The 13,112-nt window shown below is 28.9% G+C and overlaps 1 protein-coding gene across 1 annotated transcript; it reads right to left on the bottom strand.

The window, feature by feature from the left end:
- Positions 1-11,862: 11,862 nt before the first annotated feature.
- On the bottom strand, positions 11,863-12,639 carry LOC119688349. Its single transcript, XM_038103028.1, has one exon. It carries the CDS (start codon positions 12,637-12,639, stop codon positions 11,863-11,865), a length of 777 nt encoding a protein of 258 aa, XP_037958956.1.
- Positions 12,640-13,112: the final 473 nt, after the last annotated feature.

The raw sequence follows: 13,112 nt of genomic DNA, 5'->3' as shown, positions 1-13,112 counted from the left end.
TATTAAAATAAATTATATTATTTTAAGAGTGTTGCAATTCTAATTCTATTAATTAATATCCGTTAAAGTTTCTGTAATTCTAGTAAATAGCAGTATTACCATAAGTAGTTTTTTATATATCAAAAAAGATATTCCTGTAGTCCGACATTGGAGACTTTTCAAAGTATTTCTTTTTTGGTCGTGATGAATGAAACTACATCTTTAAAATTATTTCAAATAAATCGTGATTGAAGTAAGCGGAACTGGAACGAAAACCAAAACATTATATCAGAAAAGAGTAGTTGGTAATCCAGGAAGATATAATAGATATTAAATAATATATTGTTAATATAAGCGAGACTTCTAAGTGTGTTTGATATAATATTGATAGAGATTGTAAAGAACAGTGCTCAATTGAGAGCCTTAAAAGATTCCTAAAGTAGAAGAACAAGCAGTGCGTGTATGTGTGTACCCACATCTTTCCAGTCAAAGATTAGAAGGATGTCTGCGAAAAATACACTGTTACATTCTATTGAAGATGTTGATGAAAAAATTGTGAAATTTTCGTAATATTTTCATGACATCGAATAAATAATTATATGACATTGATAAAGATTTAATTTAAACAAGTAATCGAATTATGAATGCTACTTAGCTTTTGCCGAAACTATGGAGTCATTTTCAGTACTCGGCTCTAGTAAAGTAAAATCCATCTTGATTTTAATTATGCAATTATTGATTTATAGTTTTTCGCCTAAAAGTTTATTTAAATTAAAATAGAAGGGCCGATGGTATATGTATTAATTGTAGAGCAGGATACCAAAAAAGAAACCTATCTGAAAAAAATACTTAGTAAAAAAATTCTGAATACCCGAAGAATACCATTATTATTTATTATTATTATGTGATTAATACTATAATCAATTTTGTTAATTTCAATTTTCTTAATCTACGTTCTTTAATCATTTCATGTCTTGAAATATTGGATTGTAATGTTTCGTCTACAAGATAAATAACTTTAGTGTTGCTAAGTAAGGTAAGGTTAAGATTTCTCAACACTTTCTTTACAGATGGGATAAACATTGATCTCTGCGAGGTTAGTTTTTTTGAGATGGTGCATACTCTGTACTGCTCTATTGGAAGATTATAAGAATAAAATACCCTCTTTCTAATTGTATTAACTATTTAAGACTATTTCGGATGTGATCTGTAAGACCTATAAAAAACTTTTATTAAACTTTCTGTTTAGTGTCAGGAAACTTTCTTTGAGACTTTAGGGTAGTATGTCTTTGCCTTTGCGGTTTATACCTAGTTTACAGTGGTTCTTTCATTGAGTTAACATATTTAAAAAAAATTGACAGAATTGTCTTCGTATTTGGTAAAGCAGTTAGTTGTTTTCTTGCCTTCCTAAATGTAATACTCCGAATCAAATGATAAAGTGACACATTCAATTTTAATGCGATAGTCGATAGACTAAAGAGTCTACCGAAGAAATTCTTCTCATTTGGGAGAGCCACTTGTCAAAAAGTGACACATTTAATTCTAATGCGATAGTCGATAGACTATAGAGTCGATTATGCTAATTGTAGTTGGGTTCCAGATTTGACAAAGTAGTCATTCCTTTGATTGCCTTCATAAGCTTTAGACTCGGAACCACTTCATTAAATGATACAGGTTTTTCTAATATCATAAATCATATTATGTTTTTATGGAATATCCTTCAATGTGTTGCCTAAAATGTTTATTATTGATTGATTTTTATTAAAATTTTCGATTATTATTTTGCGGAAAACTCTTTTTTTTTTAAAATTTATGTAAACTTTTTATTGTTTTTTTTTTTTGTTTGTTTGTAGTTAATAATTTTAAAATATATCTCATTCAGAAAATTGTCTTCTACCATGGATCATTTCTCGTCAATGTTGCTTGTAGTGAGGTAGCTATCTACTGCTGATGGTTTATAACTAAACTGACTTTTAATCTCAATCTCAACCTATATCCTCTATTTAAATTTTTATCTTCATTAGAAAAAGGAATCATGGGCCAAATATATTTATACCGCATACGCTGAAAACACTTTGTATTTTAAAATCACTTCCAAGCTTAAACTCAGCCTCTACCCCTCATCAATTTCTTGTCTTTATTAGAAAAAAGACTATATTTTTATTAGGGTATTTGCATAGTAGTATTTGCTAAATTCATGAGTATTTAGGGGATTTTTCGTTTTGTTTTTGTTATCAAAAGTAAATAAAATTATAAAAAAAAATTTGTGATATACAAGGCATTAGTTGTTCCTGTATCTTTTATTTGGATTTCACTTGGGTTTCTCCAGAAATTGTGTGACATGGTCTAATTGCTTCTTTATCTATCCATAAGTTATAACGTAGTCATGCTTTGGAATTATTATTTTATTAACTATTTATTCATCTCATGCAACTTTGAAACCCTCGTATTAATAACTTTTGTCCTCACCTATCTTGAAGTGCGCAATTTGAAGCAAGGAAGCTGAATTCGTTATTTGACAAATACAAACAAATACGGCACCCGGAATGAATGTCTGCTTCGGTCCACAGCGCTCCAGTGTGCTGGAATACGTATGTTATATCAGAATTTAGGCACAAAAGGCCCTTTGTTGTAGCATTTAAAAAAGCAAAATTCTGGTACTTAACATTTCCTCACAATCGGATTGTTTGCATGCATGCTAGTTCCTTTCACAGTTTATATTTTGTGTCCTTGCAGCCTTTGGAAAGGAGGACGAAAATTAAAATAATTGAAGTCAAATTAAGTTTTTAGATGTGTAATTATTCACTTGTTCTAGGTTTGCTGTCACTTTAACTTGTTCCAGTATTTTGAAAGAATAATAATGTTAAATTAAGAAAATGAGAAATACTGAAATAATAGAGTTGAGCTTAAGGCGAAATTGTTTTCTTTTCAGCATTTGTGCTTTTTTTATGTGATTATTACTTCATATGCTTTCCGCATTTTAACTCAAGTTAAATGAATTTCACAGAGTCTTGAAAGAATAAAGGACTTTCGGCATTTTTAATTGTTTTTTAAATGAATTGTAAGTTCCTTAATTCTTATTTAATTTTTAAAATAAAAAGAATTATAATGTGACTTGTACACTTCCATCGTCCATCTAAAAACAAATTATTGGTGCAAAACGTGAGAGTTAAACTAAATTGAGGGCAAAATATATAAAATAGAAGTGAAAAGGTCTTCAACCAATACATTATTCCTAGATCATTTTTTGATTTCTTCATCTGAGTCTCCTGGGTGCTTTCTGTGCTCAGCTTTTTAACATAAGATAGGAAAACGGAACGATAAGCAGGCATCTGTATGCATCTAATTTTCAATAAATAAATTCTCTCATTAAGATGCCACATAGAGATATCAATCTTGTGTTAGGTTTTCTTACAGCTCATTATAGATTAAGCAACCATGTTAGAAGATTAAATATCCTAATAATCCTCTAATGCCCAGCACCGCCTCAAGGTGGGCTTTATATAAACAGCTCTCAAAAATTTATTTGGTAATGTTTTTAATATTTTTTTGATGTCAGGGGTTAGCTGATGGACCATATCTTCTTGTAACATTCAAAATATTAAACTAAAAATTCACTGCTTTTAGAACAAAATAAATATTTTTGCAAATAAAAAGCTGTGGGAAAAATGATGAAAATGCTTCTCATTCTCTCGGTAGGTTTACTTACAGGTCATTGTAAATTAGACAACTATGCCAGTAAATTGTATCTCCCATTAAATGATAGCTGTCGCAGTGGTGGAGATGACATAAAAGTGCCACTCAATTGCTTTGTCTATGCACAGCCCATGTACGACGGCGAGTCAATAGTTTAGGGGCCCCCTTCTTTGAGGATTTTAAAGAACTTCAAGACCTCCCAAGACCTCAACAACTTTCTAAGCTTCGGCAAAGGTTTCAGATGATTTTAAACACAGAGTTTCGCACCAAAAAATTTTCTTGCTAAAACGAACGCATAAACCGCAGCTATATATAATTAAATTAACTAAATATAGTTTTTATTGCAGATTGTTCTTATACCTTATATAATGAAGTTTAATTAAATTTAAATAATGACATTTAGCTGTAATCTTACAAAGTCTTCATTGAGCTTAACTGAAAATAATCTTATAAATTATTAGTAAACCAATTTGCGATACGTGGAGAAAAGAAATCAGTTAGTACACATGTAGAAAAGTTACTGGGTTAGTGATTTTATGAAAATATGTATCTGCACTAAAATATTATTAAAGTAAATCTCAAGGCACCTATTTTGTGGCATCACCCTTTGACAGTATTTTTTTTTTTTGTTTGTAAATATATTGCTCCAATTTCAACGCTTCGAAACCCCTTTCAGAGGAAGTGAAACGTCTCTTGACAATGCAACATTTTATTTCCTTTAATGCACATAGCTTGTTTGACAAATAGAATACTCGTACGTACACTTTCAGTAAAAATATAAAATATACTATACAAAAATATTCCAAGTTGACGGTAGACATTGTGAAAAATATTTATTCTTTTAACCCTTTAGTAACTAAATTAAATCAAAAACAAAAGTAATTTTAATTTTACTTATTGTGACTACAAAAGTTGGAGGGACTCTCTGGAAATCTCTAGCTAAGAAATAGTAAAAGGACCCAGTTGCACGAACTCGGCAAAATCTCAATATAAGACAAAATTCTATAGTTTTTAAAAATAATTTTTGGTGTTGACTGCGCTAATACAATTCAAAAGAATTGTGATTATTACGATATTAAGCAAATTATAGTTTTTGGTGTTTAGGGAACTCCATATTAAGAAGTTCTGGTTCTTAGCGATTACTACCACTTAGAAGACCTAAAAAGAATATTGGAGGGAAAGATACTTGGTGAAGTATATGCCAGTACACTTTAAAATAAATATGCCCATATTGTTTAGTGTTTTAGAAATGCTATTTCAAGGAGTTCTGATTCTTAGCGACTACAAATAGCAGACCTCAAATGAATGCTGTGGGTGCAGATATTTGGTAGGGTATGTGCTTAAAGAAGTATTTTAAATGTATGCAGAAGATCTAATGGCTTAGAAATGAAATTAGATTCCATAAGTCACTGCAAGCCCTCAATTACACGTACAATTTTTTTGAAACACCTGAGTATAGGATTTCAAAGAAAGATTTTACGTAGCTGCTTTTATCTGTCAGTTTCGTTATTTCTTCCGTTTGTCGAATAATTTGAAAATGATGTGACGGCACGTAGTCCATAATTATTTGTAATCGTAAATGAACAAAGAGTCTGCAGTACTTCGCATTACCCAAAATTTTTAAAGTACAGCAAATTAAGGATATGAGAAAAAATGATGTAAAAAATCCTGAAAATCTTTTTGAGTGCAACTTTGCGAAATGTACATTTCGTAGAGTGACGCGCACTTATCGAAAAAAGAGGATGAAGGATATTCGAAAAAGGTTGGTCTGTTTATTTGTTTTCCTACGTATAATTTTTTAAGTAAAAAGTAAACACTTTTAGCGCGCAATTCTGAATTAATGGTTTCGAAAGCTGTTTAAGTTTATTTCTTGTATGCAAATGACAGAATCCGACTGTATGTTTACACATTTTCGAATACTCGTACTTTTGTTTGTTCATTTTGTATTTTGAAATGAAGAAGAACATTTTCTAGAGTATAAATAAATATATTTTAGTATTTATATCGGCAATAACGACTAAATGTATATGCTACACAATATAGTTTTTTATAAAAAAATTTATATATTGCTTAAAAAAAATATTATCATTTAAATATGTATATTACTTTCTAGCTTATTAGAATTATTTTTGATTATATATAAAACAAATATTAAAAAAATTGAAGAGTTTTCGAATAATAGTGATTTACAAAAACAAAAAACAATATTATTTATATATAGTATAATAGTATTTTACAGTATAACGCGGATAGTTTAAACAGAAATGTTAGAAAAATTAGATTAAAAACTAATACCAAAGAAGCTATTATTTAATTTGGCTCCTATAGTACTTCATTAAGTCCAGCATAGAAAAAGAAATTAAAGGTATTGCTGTCACTTAGATATTTAGATAGCATCATTACAAACATCATAATAAATCAAAAGCCACGTTCGATCAAATTAACAATATATGAAAGAGCAGAATATCATCTTCTCTACTAGAATAACCCCAAAATATTGCTCAAACTACCAATATATAGAAGAGCAGAATATCATCTTCTCTACTAGAATATCCTCAAAATATTGCTCAAATTTACAATATATGGAAGAGCAGAATATCATCTTCTCTACTAGAATAACCCCAAAATATTGCTCAAACTAACAATATATAGAAGAACAGAATGTTATCTTCTCTACTAGAACATCCTCAAAATATTCCTCAAATTTACAATATATGGAAGAGCAGAATATCATCTTCTCTACTAGAATATCCTCAAAATATTGCTCAAACTAACAATATATAGAAGAACAGAATGTTATCTTCTCTACTAGAATATCCTCCAAATATTGCTATTTCTTTCAGTTTCTACTTTTTTCTTTCATTAAAAATATAAAAAATATAATGTTAGAAGGGTCTAGAGTGAGATTTTAACTTTAGGATATATACAATTTTTTTTTGTCAAATTTCTTTTTTACTTTAAGAGCAAAATTGAAGTCCTAAACTAATCAGTATTATATATGATATTAAATTTGAATCCAAAATTATTAATTTACTTCATCTGCAATTAAAGCTTCATACACAAAAAGTTATATTTAACAGTCCTTTCCGATATCCATCACATCGTTAGCAAATTTTACTTCAAGAACAATGCCAAGCTATAAAAATATTTTGTTTTTAAAAAGTTGACCCTCTAACAGAGAGTTCTCTGTTTTACAGGGAATATTTCATAATCCCTCTAATATGATTCAATATAAACATAATGAAAACAATGTAATGGTAGTCCAATGAAATGCCAATGATAGTCACGTATCCTGACTATAAGGAACACTATCAATAATCCGAAGAATACATAATACAGATAGCCATAGATTTATATGAATATATGGACTAAAATATTGACTTTCTTTGAGTGACAATCAGAAGCACTATGACAAACCCGTAGAAGAACAATCGATAGACAGTTATATGAAATATGTATATTATTATAATAATTAATGTTATTATTTTTAATAATTCTGTTTTATAACGTGCTAATTGTTGAATTGTTAAATAATACAGTTTTTTAAAATATATATTTTTAAAAAATTATAGTTATATTCAGGGTACTCTGAAGTATATTTTAAAAAAAGAATCTTTAATATAAATTTTGGTTGTTAAAACAATATGTGTTATTATTATTATAATATATAAGAAATATGTATATAATATATATTTTTATTCTTTAATATTTTTATTAATAAAATATATACGTATATAAATACAGCGAAATCTGATAAACACAGGCAGATACAAACACACCAGATCCATTATATTATAAAGCCCCGTATTCAGTTATTCTTAGTGCGACTTAAAACTGTCCACAGATATAATAGAGTTAAGGTGATGAATCACCAACTCAGACATCTGTATATCAATGATTTATATATTGGTATATGGATTAAAATTTTGACTTTCTATAAAACCAATTATCGTTTTCGTAAGATTTTTTTAATACATTCTTATTACCATCCATCCAATATTAAGTACTTCTATATTGCTATCTATATAATTTAGCTATTAACCAATAAAAGCAATGTCATATTTGAGTGCGTGTGAAAAGAATTCTGCAATAGCGTTAAATAGAATAAAATTCAGGAAAGTTGTGGAGGATCTATAGTCCGATAATGCGCATAATTAGTGGCAAAGAAGCAGTAGAATATTTAGTATTTATAAAATATTACGTCATAAATGATAAAGACAATATATAAAGAAGAGAAGATTATATTTATTTTTTTTAGGACATAGTCATTGTTTTTGGAACTCTGTCATTTTAATAATAATAATAACAATTATTATTTAATGTTAATTTTTTTCTTGCCAAAAGTGACGCGTCTTATGAGGTGTTCGAATAGAAATAAAAAGACAACAACAAAAATTTCAATTAATTTTTTGGAATTTAGTTGACCATGTTTCGAGTATTGCCAAGTACTTAATTAAAGTAATTCAAACATTCAAATACCATATTTCCTAAGACCACTGATGGTGAGTACTTGGCAATACTCGAATACTTTAATAAATGAATTAAAATTTTTGTTGTTGTCTTTTTATTTCAATTTGAACCCTTCTAATTTTTAAATAATTATTATTATGCAAGGAAAGTATCTAATAAAAGAACCTCAAATGAAATATTTAGTTGAAAATATGGAATAGAAGTAAACACACATTAAACTTCATAGGGTTTTGAAGTTTTTTATTATTGCAGATATTGAGACATAAGAACTCTAAAAGTACAAGTAATTGGATAATTGTTTTATAAATTTTTTCTTTTGCTTGATTTTAAGATAGGTATTAATCTTTATATATATATACAGAAAATATTTGAAAATAGAACATTTCTAGTTCGTAAATGCGGATCCAATATGCAGCGAACATTTAAATAAATAATATTACCAATTTTTAATGGTATTGATTTTGAAGTCTTTGTTATTTCTCTTTAAAATTCCTTTAAATAATAATATTTGTGCATGTCAGCTGCAAATGTTGTACAAAAATATATGCAGACATTGTCATCTTTAAATTTATTAAATTTTTTCGATTTTCGCAAAATCAGAATCCATTGACTGTATGACAGAACTGCTCTTTCTGAGCTATCAAAATTTGGTTATAGAATTTGGTTAGAAAAAGAAATTGTATGAATATAACATTAAATCTATAATGCATTTTTATTCTTTAAATAACTACAGCAAAAATGCATTGCATTAGGATGGCTTTGGTTAACATGGCAGTGACGTTAATGCGTTGAAATTCCATTGCCGGAAAATGTCTAAAACTTAAAAAAAAAAGTCTAAAATATGACGATACTGACAACATTTATAATTTTATTGAATTTGAGGAATATTGTTCTATCTTGTAATTTTTTTTGATACTATTAGATTCCAATGTGAATTTAATATTTATTTATAATATGTCTTATAGTTAAATAATGGATATTAGATCCCCTCGAAAAGATGGCAGAATAATGATTAATGTACCTATGGGTTAGAGTGGCGACATTGTACAGTAGAGCCTACTTAAGCTCAAATAATGGATCATTGTCTTATACATACTAATAGGACATCGTCTCTAAATGACACGTGTTCACACGATGGGCTTGGTGAAAACCGATAACTGCGAGAAATATAATATACTTGGAGAAAAAAGTGTAATGGAACGTGTATGCCATGCCTGTCCTTAGCGTTGTTAAGCGCATGGTTGAAACGCTTTCATAACAGGAAGCTGGAAGAAGAAGCCAAATAGAAAACCGTCACAATCTTTTAATTGATAAAGGATACTTACTTGCTGTCCATCTTTCCTAGCGGAGAATAGGGCCTCAACGATTTCTCTAAATCTTACTCTGTGTGAAATCTGTAATATCTCGTAACAGTGTTGAGAAAAGGATTTTGGCTAAGAAAGAAGCCAAACAGGAAACCATCAGATCTTTCAATTCATAAGGCATACTTACTTACTGCTGTCCATTTTCCCTAGTGGAGAATAGAACCTCAACGATTCCTTTAAATCTTACTCTGTTGCCTGCTGCTCTAGTAATTTGGTAAAGGATACAATAACATTCAAATAATTAGAGTGAAATCTATAATATTCCAACAAAGTGTTGAGAAAAGGGTTTCGGCTAAGAAATCCTTTTGAACACTAATGAAATCACCTGCTCTGTATTTGCTCTTAATAGAGCTACTACTTTATTAACCATATTTTTAAAAACTAATACTAGACCCCTGGATATTTTTGGATGAAATTTTAGTCAATTAATTCAACTTATCTCACTTAAAATACTAATTTGATCAAAAAATAAGGTTTATGGATTTGTGGAAATAAGCTTGCGGTAGCTGTTTTCGTTTTTAGGATTGCAGTTCTCTCATTGACAACTGTTTGAAATATCATATATCCCCTTGTTTAATAGTCTGATATTCTTAAAAAAAAAAGGTGAAATAAATTTTGTTGTCATTGGAAATATTGCAGAAAGCCATGTTAGATCACAAATAAATGTTTAAATGCGGTAGAAACAGTACAAAATTTTGAAGATGGAAATTATTATCGACTGCCAATTAAAGATTTTTTAAATACTGACAATATTTTATTTAAATCAATTCAGATAATTTTAAATGATGTTTATATTATTAAAAAGTAATCTTCTGCTCCTATATTGATGGCCTTATCCTACCGGAAATACATAATAATAGTCTCTTATCTCAATATATTACAGTACATTTCTTGCAGCTTTCTGAACATAAATTATATTTTAATCTTAATAAAGTTATATATGCAAACATATAATTAAATTAAAATAAAATAAATTTAATTAAATTTAATTAATAATATAATTAATTAATTCAATTATTCTACAGCTGGTTTATAATTATGTTTCCAACATAAACACAGCAATTAATTTGTTAAAAAAACTTTCACAGCAAATTAACAAAACTCAACTCAAGAAAAATGTACGAAAAAGTCAAGTACGGCTTTAGGTCAGTTCGTTAAGGAGCGCTGACTCTGAGCTTCAAATTCGCAAGAGCACGAGTTCGATGACTGATATTTACAGTCTCAAAAAATTATTTACAAATAATTAAATACAAAAACTATTTCCAAAACCAAAAAAGATAGGTATTTGGCAATACTCGAAACAGCTGTATGGTCAGCTAAAAATTCAATTAAATAAAATAATATAAAAATGAATTTTTGTTATTGTAGTTCACTACATTTCGAAAACCATTCTATGAGAATAATAATAAAAAAATAAAAAAAAATTTCAAATTTTTAATTTACTAAAACTCTGGTGTTACATATCATCAAATATCCATCACATTTGGCCTTTGTTGAATTATTTCGAATAATCAAAAAATTAGATTGTTCGAAAAGTAGTTAAAATAAGAAACAAAATTTTTTCAATACTTTACGAAGATCTCTTGACTAGAACACATACATTTTTCATTGACTTTTCATAAATAGTTTCAGCAACCAGAGATGTTATACGAGTGCTGTCTTTTAAGTATTTCGCCTAGCAATGAAAACACAGTGGCTCATCAGTGAAAATGATTTTATTGTTTTCCGAAGTGTTCTCCAATGATTAACGCACATTTGCAATCAACTAAACCAATTTTCGAAACAATTATGGAACTCTGAAGTTGGAATCTCCAAAATCAAAATTTCAAATGTCTCAATGTCCTATTTGGAAGTAGAAAAACGCTTGCCACGTATTTTTATCTTAATGTCTGGGAACACTAAAGAAATCAAGTCGGGCCTCTAAGATGGATGAGCCATCGATTAATTCAATATATTTTATTATTTAATTCTTATTAATTTTAGTATGTGTACAGTAAAAATGACATTAATCTTCTATTTGAAGACTGTAATTTTCGCTTAAATGAAATAAAAGCCACTTCATTTAAAATTCATTTAGAATTTTATTTTTATTTTTTAGTCAAAAGGTTAAAATAATTGCAAAGACAAAAAAAAATTTAAATCTTAACTTCCTAATTTTAAATTTACAATTAGTTCTAATCTAAAATAATTGTGCTTCTTTTTCAAACATTAAAATTTCATTAAAGTTGACGAGGCTATATTTAGTAATACCTCGATCAAAAAATGTGTGAAAGACAACATCCTTCCTAGTCAATCGCTCAGCCAGGTCATCATCTGAAAATTTAAAGCGCATATGATAATTCTTTATTCATATTTAAAATTCAAAACATATTTTACCTTGGGGACGATAATCAGTTAGTATGTAGACATATTTATCATGACAATCCCTTACCATATACTTATTAGCGAAGGATAGATCAACAACAGCTGGTAGAATAACACGTTTTCGTAAAAACAACACTTCACCCTGAGGTATAGGAAAAATATTTTCCTTCCTCTGCATCGACAACAACACTTCTTGCGCATTCATGGTAATATTACGCTTAAGTCTCTCGATGAAACATCGTTGGTTTTTATAGTCCACAATTACGGTGTGATTTTTTCTGAAATCATGATAAATTTGAGTAGATAGACTACCACTGATATCATAAATATTTATAACTGCTTGGACTCCCATACTAGCAGTTATATTAAATTGAATTTCTTCACGAAGGAAATATCCATAGGGATCAGTTAAAGCATCAATTAAAGTTTCAATATATTGTGACGCTGTAACCGTCTTCCACGTGGAATTCAAATCATCTGTTTGACTTAAGGTATACGGAATTGATCCCGTATAATTGTCATGGACGGGAATAGCACACAGAGCAAGATAATATTTATTATCATGCTTGTGATTAACCTTCAAATAAAATATGGAAGTGAGAAAAGAACCCGTCATTAGGGCAGCAAGAATAATGAATGTAGTCATAAAGATCTTTGCACGAAATCCGCTTGGTTGCTTATAGTATAATTCCTCGTGGCACAATTCATATGCATCATACCACTCTTGCTCATGTCCTTGGAGTAAACTATAGCGAGTGTTTGCCATACTAGTTGCGATCCTGTATTGTATTTATCCCAGAAGAACAAAATAGCAAAAAATTTAATCCGTTATTGAATTCTTCCAAACTTATTAAAATATACAAAATCTCACAATTTTCGAGGAGAAAAAAAATTAAACAGACTTGATACAAAAATTTATATTCATGTTTTTATTATCAAAGTTAAAAAACAAAAAATCATAGCCAACTAATATATCTCGTTTGTCTAATTTACAATAATTCATGATTTATGATCCGTAATCAAATAAATAAAATATAATAACTAACAACAGTCTGTTGTACAGTCTGACACTCTATCAAGATTATGACTTGACTTAACGTACTTAACTAAACTGGCCGTTACAGAAGTGAGTCTTCTTTGACCGTGTCCAGTATTCTTTGCCAGTCAATCCAGTGAGGGACTTCCTATCGCCAATTGGTGGTACCGAGTGACTTCATTTAAATCATTGTTCACCTGATT

The sequence above is a fragment of the Teleopsis dalmanni genome, chromosome X (genome assembly GCF_002237135.1).
Source record: "Teleopsis dalmanni isolate 2A chromosome X, ASM223713v2, whole genome shotgun sequence".
Classification (NCBI taxonomy): Eukaryota; Metazoa; Arthropoda; class Insecta; order Diptera; family Diopsidae; genus Teleopsis; species Teleopsis dalmanni.
Note: the sequence above shows the minus strand (reverse complement) of the source record. Positions and strands in the feature narration are given on the sequence as shown.

Bases quoted from the DNA above. Each gene is read 5' to 3' on its own strand.
- LOC119688349 (XM_038103028.1), bottom strand. From the start codon at position 12,639: ATGGCAAACACTCGCTATAGTTTACTCCAAGGACATGAGCAAGAGTGG.